Source organism: Muntiacus reevesi, chromosome 10 (genome assembly GCF_963930625.1).
Source record: "Muntiacus reevesi chromosome 10, mMunRee1.1, whole genome shotgun sequence".
In the NCBI taxonomy this organism is placed as follows: Eukaryota; Metazoa; Chordata; class Mammalia; order Artiodactyla; family Cervidae; genus Muntiacus; species Muntiacus reevesi.
In genome coordinates this window covers 5478097-5500095 of record NC_089258.1, presented here as the reverse complement: position 1 = coordinate 5500095, position 21999 = coordinate 5478097, and the positions used below count along the sequence as shown (strand labels likewise).

At 37.4% G+C, this 21999-nt stretch overlaps 1 protein-coding gene across 1 annotated transcript in view; it reads left to right on the top strand.

Moving 5' to 3' along the window:
- Positions 1–21999, top strand: part of KCTD9 (potassium channel tetramerization domain containing 9) — an 81601-nt gene that overhangs the window by 3981 nt on the left and 55621 nt on the right. The window contains exons 2-6 of the mRNA XM_065947105.1: positions 5774–5895; positions 8349–8392; positions 18428–18524; positions 19126–19184; positions 19393–19521. Of these exons, the coding sequence (XP_065803177.1) occupies positions 5774–5895; positions 8349–8392; positions 18428–18524; positions 19126–19184; positions 19393–19521 (451 nt within the window). The remainder of the gene's footprint in view (positions 1–5773; positions 5896–8348; positions 8393–18427; positions 18525–19125; positions 19185–19392; positions 19522–21999) is intronic.

Genomic DNA, 21999 nt, shown 5'->3' with positions numbered 1-21999 from the left:
AACTGATCGACTATTGCTAGGCCCCACCCCCAGGGGCTTCCCAGGTGGCTCAGCGGTAAACAATACGCCTGCTAATATAGAGGACTCAAGATGCAGGTTTCATCCCTGTGTTGGGAAGATCATCTGGAGGAGGAAATGGCAACCCACTCCAGTATTCTTGCCTGGAAAGTTCCATGGACAGAGGAGCCTGGCAGGTTATAATCCATGGGTTGCACAGAGTCGAACCCTGGGCCACAGAGCACACACCACCCCCAGAGCTGTAAATCCCCGGGGTCTGAGGTAAGGCTGGGAGTTTAATTTTTGATCTACCCCTCAATGGTCCTAACGCTGTTGTTCTAGAGAGCTCACTTTCGAGAACCACTGCTCTAGGTTTGTAATTATTGGATGTTTGTTTTTTGTGAATATTTAGTTTTTGGAGAAGGAAATGGCAACCCACTCCAGTACTCTTTCCTGGAAAATCCCATGGATGGAAGAGCCTGGTTGGCTACAGTCTGTGGGGTCGCAGAGTCGGACACGACTGAGCGAGTTCACCTTCACCTTCAGTTTTTTTTAAGAACGCCAAGTTTTTCAAAGTCATTGCAATAATTTATATCCCATGAACACGGCATAAATCCCCTTGTTAATCCATATTCTCTTCAACACTTGCTGTGGTCAGAGTTTAAAAATTTGGAATATTTTAATATTTGTCTTCCTGAGGGAGAGTCATCATTTTTAGGAATAAAATAATTTTAATTTTTAAAAATGTATGAAGCAGAAAGTGTAGATAACTTTATTTTACATTAAGTTATTGTGATTGGTGGGCCAGTTGGGTAAATTGATCTGCATAAATCCAGTAAGTATTTATTGATTATATATTATGTAATAGGTACTGTGGGCATATAAGAAAAACACATTTTAAATATAGGTTTTACTTTTTAAATTTGAATAACATAGGTTATGATTTGAGAACAGTGCTTAAAGTTAAATTAAATTTCATTAAACTGATATGTCCTGGTAGGTATTTTTTACTTTCGTAGTCGGTGGATAGCTTTCACTTGTAATGGGATCTGAACTTTAGAAAGAATTAAGCTAAACACTAATCTAGTGGCCATAAAGTTTAGTAGATATACTTCTCATTGAAGTATGAGAGAGAAGTATACTTCTCTGGAGAAACTTTCTCCAGAGAATGCTTCCATTCCAAGTATAGTGTCTAGGTTATTAAAATGGGTAATCACAGTAACATGAAAACTTGAAGTCCATACTGGGAAGTATAACACACATGAAACAGCCATTGTAAGCATGAACATTTTATAAACTCGTGGCCTCTCTGAGGACTGGAGTAATAAGCTTAGTAAATAACAGAATTCATATCCATGACATACAATCTTTCCAGTGTCACCTTTTCTCAACAGTGTTGATATGTAATGAGAGGTACATATGTAGCCTGTTTGAATCTCACCAACTTAAAATCTTTTCCAGGTGTATCACATTTTAAAAATTGTATCTTATTTTAAAATCTGCTATTCTGATTGATTTATATAAAAGATTTTAAGTATTATGTCTGCAATCTTATTTGTGAGTTATTTGTTAGTATACTCAAGAGAGTCAACTAAAGCAATTTTGTTGAAAACAAATGCCACAATTGCCTTTCAAATGGAAAATGAGTATATTGGCCCAACTTACAGGAAAATTTCAAATACTCAGTACCGTAAGATTTTTGCAGTAATTTCAATGCTATCTTCTCTTATCGATGGCCCTTTGGTGATCTCATTTGAAAAAACATTGTCCATTACCAGATTACTTGTCAATTGCTAAAATAATTCTTATTTGTAAATCTAGTATCTAGAGCTATGGAAACTGTAGGTTATAACTCTTTTCTCTTATTGCATAAATAATAGATGTTCATTGTAACAAGTCTGGAGTACAAGAAGTCTCACGAGATAAGTGAACCTTAATTCTACTATCCAAAGATGGCCACTTTCCATAGTTACATGAACTCTATGAACATTACTTTAGAATTGCATTTCTGCTGTGTACTTTGTTTTTTACCTAATGTCAGTGGAAAAGACTTAAATATAATTGACTCACACAAAAAGATGCGTCCTCATTGAGCAATCTGAAAGCAATGAAAATTTCATCTGACATTCAGGAAACATTTATCAGAGTCCTATTATGATGCAGATACGTACCATGACACTTAAGAGGATCCTTCTTGTTAAACTGGCTGCAATTGGTTTTTTTTTGGTTTTTTTGTTTTTTGTTTTTGAGGGTGTCAAGAGATGTGGGATGTACAGAGAGGTACTTCTTCAGTGCTGCTCTGAAGGAGCGAGCAACAATTACAGGGGCTTGTTGGTTACCTAAATTCACAGAACAAATAACGACTTTACAAATTAAATTTTTATTAAAACTTTACAGCCTAGATAGGAAGTCAGGTTAGAAAATATTTGGTCAAATGATAAATTGTGTTCAGTACTGTGTTAGGGCTTATTTATGTCATAAAATAAAGACAAACTCAATTTGTGTCTAGAATGTGCTCATTAGAAGTTCTACAGCCTACAAAAAAACACCTGTTGTACTTTGATTGCCCTGAAATTGCCAAACTGTGTGGTGTGTGGCTTTTTTTAACTTTATTTTTACCTTATAATGAAATTTTACTTCAGTGGGAAATGAAACGTGGCAACTACTCCACCTTCTCTACAAAAAAACAGGATTTAAGTTGGACTCTACCACTTTGTTAGTAGAGTTGGGTTGCAACCCCACTGTGGGTTGCTATGACATAGTCAAGCCTAACAATTAATATAGTTGTTTCTTTGTTCTCCATTTTATTCTGCTCTTTGAAACAGTGGTAGGTATTCAAAGAACTTCTGAGATGAAGGAAAGCTTCCATATCTGTGCTGTTCAATATGGTAACCACCAGCCAATGTGGCTGCTGATCACTTGAAATATGGCTGATGTAACTGATGAACTGACTTTTATTGTAATTAGTTGTAATAAAATTAAATAGCCTCTGGAGAAGGAAATGGCAACCCACTGTAGTATCTTTGCCTGGGAAATGCCATGGAAAAGAGAAGATTATTATGCCTGATTATTTTCTTTATTATGGTAAGGAGGAAATACAACATCCCAAAATGTGTCAGATGCAGCAAAAGCAGTTCTGAGAGAGAAGTTAGTACATAAATGCTTCCATTAAAAAAAAAAAAAAGGCAAGATCTTTAATAACTAACTTAAAAAAATTTTAATAGCCTCTCATAGCTAGTTACTTCCAAGTTTGACAGCATGGCTTTCAAACATAGTAGGTGCCCTTTATTTTCATGAGAAAACAGCTGACCCACAGAAAAAATCGAGTCAATCATATGGAAGTAGAAAACAATTTAATTTGTAGTTTTGAAAAAAAACTACTGTTTAAATTCAGGAGCATAATATAGAGAGATACAATAAATTTTCATCATTTTATGTTCCTTGAGGAAGAGTAGTAAAAAGAAATGGGGTGGAGAAAGTTGATCTTAGGGCAAGGAGGGGATAATATCAAGCAAAATAAAGCCATGTGAAGATACACAAGAAGCAGAGAACCAAGAGACCAACCAAAGCAAATTCAGAACAATTTTTAAAGCCTGGGAACTGCTAGGGGAGAATAGGAAAATCCTTTCCAACATCAGCATTCTTGTTATAGTTGCTATTATACTAAGAATTTTCTAGATCTTTTTTCCTTCTCTGGAACTCTGTGTCTGCAATGACAGAATTCCAGGCTCTGCTGCAAAGGTGAAAAATGATATGAAACAGAAGGGACACATTTTCTCCAGGCTACAGTCATTTATGGCATGTCTGCAGTGTACAAAAGACAATGCTGAGTGCTTTGCGTGATTATTTATTGTGGTAAAATAAACATAGCATAAAAGTACCATTTTGAGAACACATTTCATCAGCATTAAGTATATTCACAATGTGTATGACCCGACCACTTTTTATTTCCAAGACTTTTGCATCATCCCAAATAGGATCCCGTTAAGCAGTTGAGCAGTAACTCTCCATTCCCGCTTCTGCTCAGGTCATCTTTGTTTTACTTTCTATCTCTATGAATTTGCCTGTTCTAAATACCTCAGATAAGTGGAATCATGTGATATTTGTCTTTTTTTTTTTTTTTTTTTTGGTCTGGTTTATTTCACTTAGAGTAATGTTTTCAGGATTCATCTATGTTGTAGCATGTATCAGATTGTATTCCTTTTTATAGCTGAATGATATTCCATTGTATGAATATACCACGTTTGGTTTATCCTTGTGTTTATGAGCACTTGGATTGTACATTATTATTAATAATCCACCTAGTTCCCTTTAAACTGTTTGCCTACAGCCCTTACCTAAGTGCCCCAACTTGCAACAGTTCTGATAGGTTATGATCCAAAATAAAACAGTTGGAATCTCTACTATGCTGTTGAGAGATTGGGCACTCCTATACTGGCAGGCAACCCCCTCCATGCTCCATTATTCATTTACTTAACGAAAAATTCAGTCTACTATACTCCAGTGACCAGTGAACAAATGACCAGCTCTGGTCCACATTTCATATGACACCTTTATCCAATATTTTATGGGAAGTCAGTTTCAGGTCATGCTTCAGGTTCAGCTCCTCACCTACTTTTTATTCATAATTTTCAGAGATCTGATAGTGGTGCAACTATACAACAAAGCCACTGGAAGCACATGGTTACAGTTAGGACCAGAGCCAAAAATTCACTCCATGTGAATAGTCTGAACCTCTTACACGAGCAGCTGCATGTATGTTGCACAAGTATCAGGCTGCCTGGTTTAAAGGAGCATGGAGCAGTTCATCGTAACCCAGCCCTGTGCTGTATTTAGCCCAAATCTGACTTTTATAGAATAATACAGTTATTGAAGTTAAATGAAGTGGGAAGTTGTTAACTGTTTATAAGATACTTGATACGGTAAATGTGTTAATAAGCAGAAAGTTGTTTTTTTGTTTTTTTTGTTTTTTTTAATAAATCATTCCTTTAACAAAGAAGTCATGTAAAAGCAACAACATAAAGACTTAATAGGTCCCAGGCACTTTGCGAAGCTCTGATCATGCATTAACTCATTTCATTCTCCTGACGACCTTCTGAAGCAGGTGCACTATTCATCTCTCCTTAAAGCCACAGAAGCATGAAGAGGTCAAATAAATTTGTTTTGAGCTGACAGCTAGGAAATGGCAGAATCTAAATTCAAGTGTGGGTCTCTTAGATCAGAACTGGAGCACTGTTGAACGTACTGTAAGACTGTAGCAGAAGTTTGGTTTTAGTTAGAGCTGATTTCTCTAGCTGTGGATTTCAGCAGTATTGTGGCACTAAGTAAATATTTGAGTCATCAAAAGAAGAGAGACACTGTTAACACATTATTGACCAGGGGCATTTTGCAGAAACGAACCCGAGGCAGACTTCCCAGGTGGTGTACCTGTCAATGCAGGGTACACGAGTTTGATCCCTGGGTCGGAGAGATCCCGTGGAAAAGGAAACGGCAACACATTCCAGTATTCTTGCCTGGGAAATCCCATGGACAGAGGAGCCTGACGGGCTACAGTCCACGGAATCGCAGAGTTGGATATGACTGAGCTTGTGTGCGGACGCAAACACGTTACATGCGGCATTAATACATCTCGGGTCCATAATGTGTTAAGGATCTCTCTCTTTATGTGATAATCTGATTTTTTTTTTTTAAATTTGCTTATAGTGTGGTGGTTTGTAATTTGGAAGTGACAAAATTGATTATGTAAGTTGTTCAAATTAATCTGGTGTGTTTACAGGTGGTCGCTGTATATGGAACTTTATCTGATTTGCTTTCTGTGGCCAGCAATAAACTCGGCATAAAAGCCACCAGTGTGTATAATGGCAAAGGTGGACTGATTGATGATATTGCTTTGATCAGGTAACCTTCACCTTTTTATTAGCTGTCTACAGTGTACCCTCAGCGTCTTGGTGCTATGCTATCCCCCTTAAGTGGTAGTTAATCCCTATTAAGAATACAGGATTTTGGCAAATGATTGACTGGAATTTACTGTTTGGAATTTAAATAATTTGGTACATTGATCAGCTAGAAAACCCTGAGTACATTCCAGTATACTCATAGTCTTTCTGCAGAGTCCATGTATGCTTGTGAGGACCTCTTTATATTACTAGAAATGGATCTAATAAGACATGAATTCTTAATGTTAGAAATTTAATTGCTCTCTTTTATGTGGTACTGCTTATTGTTCAGTTCATTTCCAAAGAACGCTTTTGAATTTTATAAGCGTCACGGAGAGCTACTCTGGGGAAAACTTGCCAAAAGTAAGATAGAATGTTAACTATAGTTAACTTACCCATGATCCATCATGATAGTGGTTTTGGTTGGTTTGTTTTGGGGTTTTGTTTTTTAAGTATGCCAGGCATATTTTAAAACCAGTGTCCAGTTCACCTCATTCCATCCTCATGAGATCATAGACTTTTGGAGCAGGAGTGAGCTTAAAGAAGATGGAATGGGAGCAGATACTAAGTATTGACACTGTGCTAGTTATGTTGTTTTTGCTTTGCTCACGTTACCTCATTTAATTGGCAAAGGCTTGGGCTTTTTAAAATTGATGTTGTGAAGATGATGCTCTAAATTATGGCAGTATACAAAATTTAATTTTCATTTAAACCCAGCTTAGAATAACATTTCAGTATAACATACTGCCGTTAAACACTTCTGGCCCCTTGTTTTATGCATGAGAAAACTAAACATCTGAAAAGTTGAATGACTTACCCAGGTCATATGGTTTAATAGTTGACTTTGGTTAATGAGAAGAAAACACATTTTTGTATTAGTCTTAAAAAATTAATTGGCATGGTGAACAAGCAGAAAAAGTTATAAGCCTAAAAGATACAGATTTAAAATACAAATAAATTGGGAGAATTTCTTAGTTTTTAAGTATTTATCTCCCAGCTTTGGTTTCTTTGGATTATCACATTGTTGAATGATTTATATCAACCTTAATTTCTCCTTAAGAAACACTCTCTGCTTCTAAGGAAAGTTCTGTGTTCCTGTGTTGTGTTATTTAGAAATATAATTTATACTTTAGAATTAAAAATTTCTACAACATAGGTTGTAATTGAAGAAGGCCGTGACTGAAACCTTCTGAACTATAGAATACCTACTGTTTAGAACTCAAATTGAGTTCTGCCAGAGGGGAAGGAGGTTCAGATTAAGAGGTATAAACTTCCAAACAAAATAGATAAGTCACAGGCATGTAATTTGCACCACAAAGAATACAGTCAGTAATACTGTAATAATTTTGTATGGTGACAGATGGTTACTTATTGTGGAATGGCCATCAGATGGTAGACTTATTGTAGAGATTATTTCATATATTTCATTGTCAAATCACTGTATTGTACCCTTGAAACTAACATAATATTGTATGTCAACTATACTTCAATTAAAAAGGATAAGAAATAGCATTTATTTATATTGTATCATATCTACCTGTTTAATAATTTGTGGTTCACAGTGTAAGCTCTGATAATTTATTTATATTAATGGTGAAGTGGGGCAGGGAAGGAGGATAAACACTGATAATCCAGATATTCAGATTATTTGTATTTGTTTATATTTAGGTAAATATCATGGATGAGTGTTTATAGCCGTGTTACTCCAATTATATTCTTCCAAGATATAATATGAAAATTTATTTTCATTACCAAAGCAAAGAACAGCTGATGATGTGGGAGAAAACCCTAATAATTTATTTAGGGTTACAGAAATAAAGTGAAAAAAGAAGAGTTGGCTATAGTTTTAATCATATATTTTGAGCATAGTAGTATATTTTTCAGTTGATAAGAAAGCTGAATTCACATAATTTGTATAGTGGGTTTGTTTGTTTTTATTTCCATTTCAAAAATACTTTCATGTGCAGAATCTTCTTTGAATTTAAACCCAGAAACAGCTAGGTCAGAGGGTTAAGCACTTTGAATTTTATGAATGTCACAGATACCTACTTTGGTGAAAGCTTGCTAAATAAGTAAATCGAGTTAACTGATCAGTGATCCACCACAATAGTGGCTTTTGGTTTGTTTCTTTGGTTTTGTTTTTTAAAATACCCAAGGCAGATTTATTATCCCTTTAAACAAGTGTCTAGTGAACCTTATTTCATTCTCATCAGATCATAGAATTTAGGAGCAGGAAGAGGCTTAAGTAACCTGGGTTTAAACAGAAAGCACTGGAAACTTGGTCAACTTCTTTATATCATAGATAGCAAAACCTATCTTCTATAATATTGTCTATAATGTAGCCCCTCTAGTCAACAGAGAATTAATGTGATTTCTGGATTTTGATGGTGGCTTTTTAAATTTTGATTTCCCCAGGGATGATGATGTTTTGTTTGTGTGTGAAGGAGAACCATTTATTGGTAAGTGACTCCCTTAAAAGCCAATTTTGTCTGCCAAAATAGAGATGAAATTTCAAATATTTTACCTGGCTTTACTAAGCCGAACATTAAAAAGTATCTTGTGGCAGTATTCAGCTCTTCATAGCTCTTTTGATTCTGCATTGGGGTTGGGGGACTGTGAAAGTAAATTTCTAACTTGAATTAGACAATCATATTTTAGTATGGATACCTCATCTTTTATGTGCTTTTATCTTTTATTTTAAAATGCTCTAGATGTGCACATACCCATTAATTATTACACAATAAGGTAGTTTTGATTTTAGAACTCTGTTGTTTTGAAATTTTCTCTAATAGTAGTTACCAAATCTCTTTGCTATGTTACATATTTTTAAGCATGTATGGGTTGCAGAGGGCTTCCCTGGTGGCTCAGTGGTGAAGAATCCACCTGCCAGTAGAGGAGACTCGGGTTCGATGCCTGGGTCGGAAAGATCCCCTGGAGAAGGAAATGGCAACCCACTCCAGTGTTCTTGTTGGGGAAATCCTACTGACAGGAGCATGGTTGGCTACTGTCTCTGGAGTTAGAATCGGACACGACTGAGCAACTAAACAACAGGTTGCTTGCAAAAGTAATGTTTGACAATCATTCACAACAGAAAAATCAAAGATGACAGTATCAACCACACACACTCATGCACATATATACACACTACCCTTTAATTTTGAAGAAAACAGGTACAGTGTATATCTCAAAAGAAAGAGCCTGAGGCTTAAATGAGGTGAATATTCTTTAATGAGTATTTGACATAGTTTCAGAGAATCAGACTACGAATATTTAAGTATTTTTTAAGCCTTCTCAATATTTGTATTTGTTGAGTGGAGGTAGTTCTTAGGATCATAATATGGCAACTTAAAAGTAAGTGCATATTCTCTGTCTTTGCCTTAAGACTGTGCACAAAAAATTTTTCTCATCTTGTTTTACCTGTTAACCTAACAAAGTGGCAGGGCAGTAGTCACTTAATTGATTCATTGCATACAAATAAACAATAAAAAGTGATTTAGTGGTTTTTGTTTTCTTATTCTGGGCTTTCAGAGTTAAAAATATTTGGTATGTTTTCATCCTCTGTGTTTATTGATACCTAGATTATTTTACTAGTGGAAATCCCTTGAAGTCTTCCTCTTTTTTATACAAATCTGTTAGTCTTTTACAGATTCCTTACTATCTAGAAAAGCAAAATGTTCGTCTGATACTTCTCTTGTCCTAAACCCAGATTGGTTTTTTGTTATTGGAAACTTTCGTATCTTTTAGTGGAAAATGTCATTTCAGGACACAATCTGGGTACTGGGGAGGCTCGTTGCTCCTGAGTTCATCATCGTTACTAGGTTTTTTGGTGAACAAAATTGGAAATGCATAGCTAGTGGATAAGATTCATATGTAATAAATGTTATATTATAGAAAGCTTTATATCTAACATAAAATACCTCATGAAAGTGACTCAGTTGTGTCTGACTCTTTGCATCCACATGGACTGTCTTTGGAATTCTGCAGGCAAGAATACTGGAGTGGGTAGCCATTGCCTTCTCCAGAGGATCTTCCCAACCCAGGGATTGAACCCAGGTCTCCTACATTGCAGGTGGATTCTTTACCAACTGAGCCACCAGGAAAGCATGGGTTCATACTTTGGTTTATAATTAGGATTATAAGATTTTGTTTTGCATCCAGAATATATTTTGCAAACTTTTACACTGATACCAAAGCCAGGCAAAGACACGACAAGAAAATTGCAAACATCCTTTATGAATATTGACATTAAAATCCTGAGCAAAATATGAGCAAACCAAAGAAGTATATTGAAAGGGTTATACTCTATGACCAAGTGGGATTTATTCCTGGAATTTGAGAATGGGTCAACAGACAATCAGTGTGATATGTCACTTTAGTAGAATGAAGGAAAAACCCCAAAATATCTCCATTGATGCAATACAAGATTTTGACAGAATTGCACATCTTTTCACAATAAAAGCACTTAGCGAACTAGAAATAGAAACTTACTATGATAAAGGCCATATATGAAAAACCCACAGCTAACACACATCCAGTGGTGAAAGACAAAGCTTTTCCATGAGAACTGGGAACAATGCCCACTTTTGCAACTTCAGGTTATTATGTTAGAGGTTGCAGCCAAAGCAAATGGGCAAGAAGTAAAATTATTTCTATTCTCAGACAACATGATCTTGTATTTAGATAAACCCTAAACACACATGAAGTTAGAGCTAATAAATAAATTCAGCAAAGTTCCAAGAGTCAAAATCAACACACAAAAATCAGTTGCATTTCTATATACTGGCAATGAACAATCCAAAAATATACTTTAAAAAAAAAGTTCAACTTACAATAGCATAAAAATAAAATGCTTAGGAATGAATGTAACCCCTATCACAATCTAAATGATGATGAAGCTTTGAAACCAGGGAGAGGTGGTGGTTGAACAACATTGTGAATACACTAAATGCCACCTCATGGTTCACTTAAAATGGTGAATTGTATTTCGTCTGGGCAGTATTCCAACTTGTGTCTTTTTCTTGTTTCCTGCCAGCATTTTACTTTTAGAATATTTCAGTAAACACCCATATACTCATCACCTAGATTCTACTCATTAGCAGTTTACTATTCTACTCTCTATTATTCTTTATTGCATAATGATCCAGGTCCATTTTATTTTTTGATGCATTTCAAAGAGATTGTCATTATCAATACACTTCACCCCTGAACATTTCAGCTACCTATCATCAACTAGAGCTCAATATGTTTTACATATTTTTGAATTAAACTTACATAAAATGTATAAATTTTAAGTGTATCTTGCTGAGTGTTGACAAATGCACCCATCTATGTAACCCTAACCCCTATCAAGATATAGAATGTTAAATCATCCTAGAAATTTCCCTCAGGTTCTTTCTTAGTCCCACCCCTACCCCACCAGAGACAACTACTAATTTTGTGCCTGCTGCTTGCTGCTGCTAAGTCGCTTCAGTCATGTGCGACTCTGTGTGACCCCATAGACGGCAGCCCACCAGGCTCCGCCGTCCCTGGGATTCTCCAGGCAAGAACACTGGAGTAGGCTGCCATTTCCTTCTCCAGTGCATGAAAGTGAAAGTGAAGTTGCTCAGTCGTGTCCGACTCTTCTCGACCCCATGGACTGCAGCCCACCAGGCTTCTCTGCCCATGGGATTTTCTAGGCAGGAGTACTGGAGTGGGTTGCCATTGCCTTCTCTGAATTTTGTCCCTACCATACAATAGTTTTCCCTGTTATATAAACCTTTATATAGTTGGAATCACAGAACATGTATTCTTTTGTATAAGGCTTCTGTCATTCAACACAATATCTTAAGAACTGATTCTCTTTTCAATTCAGTTCAGCTTTTCTTCCAAGGAGCAGGCGTCTTTTAATTTCTTGGCTGCAATCACCATCTGCAGTGATTTTGGAGCCCCAAAAAATAAAGTCAGCCACTGTTTCCACTTTTTCCCCATCTATTTGCCATGAAGTGATGGGACTGGATGCCATGATCTTAGTTTTTTGAATGTTGAGTTTTAACCCAGCTTTTTCACTGTACTCTTTCACTTTCATCAAGAGGCTTTTTAGTTCTTCTTTTCTTTCTGCCCTGAGGGTGGTGTCATCTATGTATCTGAGGTTATTCATATTTCTCCTGGCAATCTTGATTCCAGCTTGTGCTTCATCTGGCTTGGCATTTCACATGATATACTCTGCATATAAGTTAAATAAGCAGGGTAACAATATGTAGCCTTGACTAAATCCTTTCCTGATTTGGAACCAGTGTGTTGTTTCATGTCCAGTTCTGACTGTTGCCTCTTGATGTGCATACAGATTTCTCAGGAGGCAGGTCAGGTGGTTTGGTATTCCCATCTCGAACAGTTTTCCACAGTTGTGATTCACACAGTCAAAGGCTTTGGCATGGTCGATAAAACAGAAGTAGATGTTTTTCTGGAACTCTCTTGTGTTTTCAATGATCCAACAGATGTTGGCAATTTGATTTCTGGTTCCTCTGCCTTCTCTAAATCTAGCTTGAACATCTGGAAGTTTTCAGTTCACGTACTGTTGAAGCCTGGCTTGGAGTATTTTGAGCTAGTGTGTGAGATTAGTGCAGTTGTGCAGTAGTTTGAGCATTCTTTGATATTGTCTTTCTTTGGGATTGGAATGAAAACTGACCTTTTCCAGTCCTGTGGCCACTGGTGAGTTTTCCAAATTTGCTGGCATACTGAGTGCAGCACTTTGACAGCATCATCTTTTAGGATTTGAAATGGCTCAACTGGAATTCCATCACCTCCACTGGCTTTGTTCATAGTGATACTTCCTAAGGCCCACTTGACTTTGCGTTCCAGGATATCTGGCTCTAGATGAGTGATCACACCATCATGGTTATCTGGGTCATGAAGATCTTTTTGTATAGTTCTTCTGTGTATTCTTGCCACCTCTTCTTAATATCTTCTGCTTCTGTTAGGTCCATACCATTTCTGTCCTTTATTGTGCCCATCTTTGCATGAAATGTTCCCTTGGTATTTCTAATTTTCTTGAAGAGGTCTCTAGTCTTTACCATTCTATTGTTTTCCTCTATTTCTTTGCATTGATCACTGAGGAAGGCTTTCTTATCTTTCCTTGCTATTTGGAACACTGCATTCAAATGGGTAAGTCTTTCCTTTTCTCCTTTGCCTTTCGCTTCTCTTCTCTTCTCAGCTATTGTAAGGCCTCATCAAAGAAAAACAACACCCAGTTGTGGATGTGACAGGTATAAAGTCTGATGCTGTAAAGATATTGCATAGAATTGCATAGAATAGAATATTCTGTGCAATATGCAGTATTGCATAGAAACCTGGAATGTTAGGTCTATGAATCAAGGCAAATTGGAAGTGATCAGACAGGAGATGGCAAGAGTGAAGCTCAACATTTTAGGAATCAATGAACTAAAATGGACTGGAATGGGCGAATTTAACTCAGGTGACTGTTATATCTACTGCTGTGGGCAAGAATCCCTTAGAAGAAATGGAGTTGCCATCATAGTCAACAAAAGAGTCTGAAATGTAGTACTTGGATGCAGTCTCAAAAGCAACAGAATGATCTCTGTTCGTTTCCAAGGCAAACCATTCAATATCACGGTAATCGAAGTCTGTGCCCCTGACCAGTAATGCTGAAGAAGCTGAAGTTGAACAGTTCCGTGAAGACCTGCAAGAACTTCTAGAACTAACACCCCAGAAAGATGTCCTCTTCATTTTAGGGGACTGAAAATGCAAAAGTAGGAAGTAAGAGCTACCTGAAATAACAGGCAGATTTGGCCTTGGAGTACAAAACGAAGCAGGTCAAAGGCTAACAGAGTTTTGCCATGAGAACGCCCTGGTAATAGCAAACACCCTCTTCCAAACAACACAATAGAAGACTCTACACATGGACATCATCAAATGGTCAATACCGAAATCAGATTGATTATATTCTTTGCAGCACAGATGGAGAAGCTTTATGCAGTCAGCAAGAACAAGACCAGGAGCTTACTGTGTCTCAGATCATGAATTCCTTATTGTCAATCTCAGACTTAACTTGAACAAAGTAGGGAAAACCACTAGACCATTCGGGTATGACCTAAATCAAATCCCTTACAATTATACAGTGGAAGTGACAAATAGATTCAAGGGATTAGATCTGTTAGAGTGCCTGAAGAACTGTGGATGGAGTCTCGTGACATTGTACAGGAGGCAGTAATCAAGACCATCCCCAAGATTATCTTAGACCTCCAGTTTTTTAATTCAGAGCTAAGAGAATGCTCCCTGTCCTATTACAAAAAAAAAAAAAAAAATTAGATCTATATGTGCTGAAATTGAGTATAGGATTGTAAGGTTTTTATTTAATATTTTCTTTTATCTGTGTCTCCTTTCTTGCATATCAGTAACCCTAGTTTCCAGGGACATATATGTCATGAAGTTACTGTTTTCCTTCATCCTACACAAGATACACATAAAAGTTTCAGTAACAATCTCAATCCTTTGTATATGACTACAAAGACATCATGACTACTAAAGACAGTTAAGCATTTTTAATATGCCTGTTCCTTCCTTTATTTAAAAGTGTATTTATCCATTGTCAAATATGCTTTATACATAGACATACATACACACACCATTGTATACTGTACTCTTTCCCTTGAAACCATGACTTAGTTTTACTCCTCTAGTCCTTAAATTGATGCCCCAAGAGGCTGTCTGAAACTTATTTTCCAGTAGATTCTTTATAAAGAACTTGTGAAAACTGTGTTCTCTTGACATCTTGCGTGTGGCCTCTATACCTGAAAATCAGTTTGGCTAGTCATAAAATCATATGTCAGATGATTTCATGACAAAATTGCCACTTTAATGATAAATTTTTTTATTGTATATCAGTTATACCTCAAGTTGTTTAAAAAAATATTTAGGTTGTGATTTTTCTTTAAATACTTTAAATATGTTACTCCATTTTTTTCTAGCATAGAGTACTGGTGTTGAAAAAAACTTGATTTCTTGTAACTGATTACTTTTCCTAGATCACCCAAAGCATGATTCTCTTTCTTTAAAGTATAGTAACATTATTAGATTATTTCTGGATGTTCTGGGTTGATTCTGTCAGATATGTGGTGGGCCCTTTCAATATGTAGTTTCACTTTTTTTAATTTCAGAAAAGTTTTCTTAAACTTTATGTGTTTGTTTTGTCACCATGATTTGATTTTCTCCTTTCAGAATTTCTATTGGATCTTTTACACTTGTCTTCAGTTGATGTATTTAAAATCTTTTTAATATTATAGTTATTTGTGTTTAATTGATTGGTGATTGCTTTACATTATTGGTTTGATTTCTGCCATCCATCAACATGAATTAGTCATAGGTATACAGATGTCCCCTCTCTCTGGAAACTCCCGCCCTCCCACCCTCTAGGTGGTTACAGAGCCCAGTTTGAGTTCCCTGAGCCCTACAGCAAATTTCCATTGGATATCTGTTTTACATGTAGAAGTTTATATGCTTCCATGCTGTTCTGTCCATTTATCTCACCCTCTCCTTCCTCTCCCTGGCCCTTGTCTGTGTGTCTGTTCTCTGTGTGTGTGTCTGCATTGCTGCCCTGTGAATAGGTTCATCAGGACTCTTTCTGGTTTCCATATATATGCATTAATATGCAATGTTTGTTTTTCTGACTTAACTTCACGCTGTAGAATAGGCTCTAGTTTCATTCATCTCAGAATTGACTCAAATGCACTCCTTTTTATGACTGAGTAGTACTCCATTACATATATGTACCACAGCTTTTTTTCCATTCATCTGTCGATGGACATCTGGGTTGCTTCCATGTCCTAGCTATTGTAAATAATGCTGCAGTGAATACTGGGATGCATGTCTTTTTCAGGTTTGGTTTCTTCAGGGTATATGCCTAGAAATGATATTGCTGGGTCATATGGTGGTTTTATTCCTAGTTTTCTAAGGAATCTCTGTACTGTCTTCCATGGTGGCTGTATCTGTTTACATTCCCCCCAGCAGTACACGAGGGCTCCCTTTTCCCCATGCTTTCTCCAGCACTCGTTGTTTGGGGATTTGTTGATGATGGCCATTCTGACTAGTGAGGTGATACTCATTGTAGTTTTGACTTGCATTTCACTAATAATGAGCTGTGTTGAGCATCTTTTCATGTGTTTATTAGCCATTTGTATGTGTTCTTTAGAGAAATGTCTGTTTAGGTCTTTTGTCCACTTTTTGACCGGATTGTTTGTTTTTCTGGTATGAGTTGTTTGTGTATTTTGGAAATTAATCCTCTGTTGGTTGTTTCATTTGCTATCATTTTCTCCCATTCTGTGGTTTATCTTTTCACCTTGTTTATACTTTCCTTTGCTGTGCAAAAGCTTTTAAGTTTAATTAGGTCCCATTGGTTTATTTTTGTTTTTATTTCCATTATTCTCGGAGGTGGGTCATAGAGGATCTTGCTGTGATTTATGTCATATAGCATTCTGCCTGTGTTCTCTTCTAAGAGTTTGATAGTCTGTGGTCTTACATTTAGGTTTTTACTCCATTTTTAGTCTGTATATGGCGTGAGAAAGTGTTCTAAGTTTGTTCTTGTACACATAGATGTCCAGTTCTTCCAGCACCACTTATTCAAGAGACTGTCTTTTCCCCATTGTGTATTCTTGCCTCCTTTGTCAAAGACAAGGTGCCCACAGGTGTGTGGGTTTGTCTCCGGGCTTCCTACCTTGCTCCATTGGTCTGCGCTCTGTGCCAGCACCATGCTGTCTGATGACTGTGTCTGTGTTATAGTCTGAAATCAGGTAACTTGATTCCTCCAGCTCCATTCTTCTTTCTCAAGATTGCTCTGACTGCTTGGGGTCTTTTGTGTTTCCATATGAATTGTGAAATTTTTTGTTCTAATTCTGTGAAAAGTGCCATTGGTAATTTGATGGGGATTGCATTGTATTTACATATTACATTGATGGTATAGTCATTCTCACAGTATTGATTCTTCCAGCCCAGGAGCATGGACTCTCTCTCCATCTGTTTGTGTGGTCTGTGATTTCTTTCATCAGCGTCTTGTAGTTTTCTGTATACAGCTCTTTTGCCTCCTTAGGTAAGTTGAAATCTATTAAATACTTTTCCTCTCTTCCTTCGTTTCTTTTTGATTTTTAAAGCTTTGCCCTTTCATCTTTTATCTTCCTTCAGGCATTATCTGTGGTGGTCTTTCACTCCTGTGCCTTTTGTAATCTTCATTTCTGAAATGATTTTTCTTTTTACTTCTAATTCTCTCTGAGTTCTCTTGTCTCATTTCTTTGTTTTTGGTTCTGGTTTATATTACTTACCTCTTTTAGCATATTTGGAATATTATAGTTTATTATTATTTTGTGGGTATTTCTGCCACATCTTTATTACCTATAGGGTTGTAGTCTTCCTTTTTAAAAATAATTTTGTATGGGAGTTTCTATTCCTTATTTTGTACATGAAATTCATTTTCCTTTACTGGAGAAGGACAGGCTGACTTAGGAAAGTTTTTCTAATTTCATGGCTTTAGGTTTGCCTTTTCTCTTTATTGTGAAGTATTGAAAAAATATGGGAATCACCTTCTTATATATTCTAGTGGACCTTGTTGACTTATTATCTTTTTTAAATTTATTTTTAATTAAAGGATGGTTGCTTTTACAATATTGGTTTCATTTCTGCCATACATCAACATGAATTAGCCATAGGTATATACATGCCCTCCGTCCTGAAACTCCTCCCACCTCCCACCCTTTCACACCCCCAGGTTGTCACAGAGCCCAGGCGTGAGTTCCCTGCGTCACGCAGCACGTTTCCATTGGCCGTCTGTCTTAGGTGTGGTAGTGTATGTTTCCCTGCTGCTGTCTGCTTCCTCCCCTCTGCGCGTGTCCGCTGCTGCCCTGCAGATAGGGTCCTCAGTGCCGTCTTTCTAGATTCCACATATATGTGTTAGTATGCGGCATTTGTTTTTCTCTTTCTGACCTACTTCAGTCTGTATAATAGACTCTAGGTTCATATACCTCATTAGAACTGACTTCGATGTGTTCCTCTTCCCAACAACTTATCCTCAGTGTGGGGCTTTTTTCCTAGGTGGGAGTTTTGAGAGTTCATTTTCAGCCCCTTCAGATCTTACTGCACATAACTTGAATCATCTTGCAGTTAAGAGTGGGCAGGCCCCTCCACTTCCGGGTGGTTGTTCTCAAGTAGATTTGCTGAGTTTTGGAGTGAGTCTTTATGGATTACTTTGGAATTCTTAGGATCAGCACATACCCCGCTGTTGCTGTCAAAGAAGATGCCTAGCTGCTGTCCCAGCTGTCAGTGCTGGCGGCATGCCTTCTACCTAGCTTTGTTCTCCATGCTGTCTGCGAGTCCAGGGCTTGCGGTCCTAGTAGCTCTGCCATGCTTTTAGGTGTGTTTTTAGTTTAAAAAATTACAGTATTGCCATCTTCCCCAAATCACCAAATTAATGCTTCTCCAAATTAATGTTTAATTTTTCTACCTGTCATCTCTAGATCCTCAGACAGATTCTAAACTACCTGAAGGGCTGTCAGGATCTCACACAGACTGGCTCACACTAAATGTTGGAGGGCGGTACTTTACAACCACACGGTAGGTGCACATGCACGTGTGTGTCGACGTGGTACTATATGCTGTCTGTTCTTCCCTTCAGATGACTGATTCCTTAGAAGATATTCCAGTGCTGCTTAAATATTCTGTGTGATTTGAAACCAATTTTTAGAAAGTTTTTTAAGAGTAGAAAAATGGCTCATAAGTCATTCCAGAGAAGGCACAGAAAGCATGAATTTAGCATTTTTAGAATATGTTTTTAAAATATTGAGCAATATACTTGTAACACAAGTAAGAAAATTAACAACACTGAAATTTTAAGACACAACTGCTTATACTAAAGGGATATAAAAACAGCCTACTTTAGAGCATGAAAATTGTGATATAGTTGCGTGCTAGAGGGATAAATTAGCATTAAAATTAAAGTCAACTAAATCAATGTTTAAATCAAAGGAAGTGCCAGATTAGAAGGGATTTTGATAAATGGCAACTTACTGCACATTTTTGTCTCCCAGCATCACTCCTCCCAGGTTATAGCATGCATCTTTTTGAGAGAGCAGCTGAGATCAAGTATACTCTTGACTTAAATATGTTTGTTTGTAAAGACAAATGGAGAAATCCATTTTTTTCCCTGAATTCTTAGGAGCACTTTAGTGAATAAAGAACCCGACAGTATGCTGGCCCACATGTTTAAGGACAAAGGTGAGTGCAGTCCATAATTTTCCCATTTTGCGTCTGTAGCTGTATTGACTTTTAAACTCCTGTCCTTTTGTACTTTTTAATGGTATTGGTAATAATCTGTACAAGAGTAAAAACATACTGGTATGCTACACAGTTTGCTTCCTATAAATTTCTGACTTTATTTTTTGCTTATGGGGGGGTGGCTATCTTCATTTTGTTGGCCCCACAGGTGTCTGGGGAAATAAACAAGATCATAGAGGAGCTTTCTTAATTGACCGAAGTCCTGAGTACTTTGAACCCATTTTGAACTACTTGCGTCACGGACAGCTCATTGTCAATGATGGGATTAATTTATTGGGTGAGTTTTCAATGCAATTCCTTATATTTTTGTAAGTTTAGGATTTATACTTTCTTTTTAACTAGCTAAGTATAATGTATTTTCATCAAGTAAAATTATCTTTTTCATTTTTAAAACTAAATGCTTTTACGTGTATACGAGTATTTATAGTTACAGAGGTATAGCCACAGGTAAATGGCTTTTCACGTATGTACATAACCCATGAATTCCAATTTTGGATTCTGAATAGACTTAGAATTTATCAGTAAGCACTCTAAAGGACTTTATTATTTTAAAATTTTTATCTATTTACTTTTTAAGTTGTCCTTTCTTTGTTTTTGGCTGCGCTGGGTCTTCGTTGCTTTGTGCAGGCTTTCTGTGGCTGCGGTGAGCAGGGGCTACTCTGTGTTGCAGTGTGTGGGCTTCTCGCTGTGATAGCTTCTCTTATGGTGGCATGCTGGCTTCAGTAGCTGTGGCACTTGGGTTTAGTTGCTTCATGGCACATGAAGTCTTCCTGGACCAGGGATCAAACCCGCGTCCCCTGCATTGGCAGACAGATTACCCACTTTGACACTATGGAAGTCCCTGTTGTTTTTAAAATGACATTATGAGTGTGACTTGGATTCGGGTTATGGACTTTTCCATTATATTGAGAAGTAAGGTCAAGAGAGGAAATTGTACTTTGGAATCACAGGACTGGATTAGAATCTTGATTCTACAACTTACTACAAGATTAACCTGGGGACAGTCTGAGTCCCCTTTGAAAACTTAAAAATATTCTCACCTCAGGACTTCCTTGGTGGTCCAGTGGTGAAGACTTTTTCTTTCAGTGCAGGGGCTGTGGGTTCAGTTCCTGGTCAGGGAATTAAGAATGCTGCACTGCGTGGGTGGGACAAAAAAATTTAAAGAAACACTCATCCCTGCCTGCATAGTGAGATTTCTGTTAACGTTCATGACAACAGTGAACATGAGGTTCCTTGTAAAGCAGTTCACAGGCCTCCTCCAAGTGAGAGAAGCCAGTCTATCCTGTGGAGTGGTAGGGAAGGCGGTGATCTTAGGACAGTCTGTTGTCAGGAAGATGTGTGAACTTAACGTTCCAGAGCTGTGATTTTTAAAGAAAAACGGAAAATCTAATGTTTTATGTAAGATCTTCTGACTTTAAAAATGCTACTCCAAAAAATAAAATAAAATAAAATGAAATGCTACTCTGCAAACACGTCAGAATCAGCCTGGGGGCTGCGAGCTTACGATCCCGCTGTTGCTGAAGGGCTCGGGAGTTGAACACGTGGACTGGAGTCAGGCAGCTGCTGTTCAGTCACTGAGTCGCGTCTGACTCTTCGCGGCTCCATGGACTGCAGCGTGCCAGGCTTCTCTCTGCTTCACTGTCTCCACAGTCTGCTCAGACTCATGTCCTTTGAATCAATGCCATCCTACCAGCTAATTTTCTGTCACCTCTTTTGCCTCCTCAATCTTTCCCAACATTAGGGTCTTTTCCAATGAGCAGGCCCATTGCATCAAGTGGCCAAAGTATTGAAGCTTCAGCATCAGTCCTTTTTGAATATTCAGAGGGTTGATTTCCTCTAGGATTGACTGGTTTGATCTCCTTGTTGTCCAAGGGACTCTCAAGAGTCTTCTCCAGCACCACAGTTTGAAAACATCAATTCTTTGACGCTCAGCATTCTTTATGGTCCAACTCTCACATCCGTAGATGAATATTGGAAAAACCATAGCTTTGACTATACAGACTTCTGTCAGCAAAGAGATGTCTTTGCTTTTTAATATGCTGTCTAGGTTTGTCATAACTTTTCTTCCAAGGAGCAAGTGTCTTTTAATTTCATGGCTGCAGTTAGCATCCACAGTGATTTTGGAGCCCAGGAAATAAAATCTGTTTGTATGAAATGGTGGGACTGGATGTTACGATCTTAGTTTTTTGAATGCTAAGATTAAAGCTAGCTTCTGTACTCTCCTCTTTCACCCTCATCAAGAGGCTAATTAGTTCCTCTTTGCTTTCTGCCATTAGTATGGTATCTGAGGTTGTTGATATTTCTACTGGCAATCTTGATTCCAGCTTGTGGTCATCTGGCCTGACATTTTTCATGATGTACTCTGCATAGAATAAACAGAGTGACAGTATACAACCTTGACGTATTCCTTTCCCAGTTTTCAGCCAGTCCGTTGTTTCATGTCAGGTTCTAACTTGCTTCTTGACCTGCATTCAGGTTTCTCAGGAGGCAGGTAAGATGGTCTGGTATTCCCATCTCTAAGAATTTTGCACAGTTTGTTGTGATCCACATAGTCAAAGCCGTTAGTATAGTTGGTGAAGTTTTTTTTTTTTTTTTAATTCCCTTGCTTTCTCTATGATCCATCAAATGTTGGTAATGCAATGTCTGGCAATTCCTCTGCCTTTTCTCAACCCAGCTTGTACATCTGGAATTTCTAGGTTCATGTACTGCTGAAGCCTAGCTTGAAGGATTTTGAGCATAACCTCACTAGCATGTG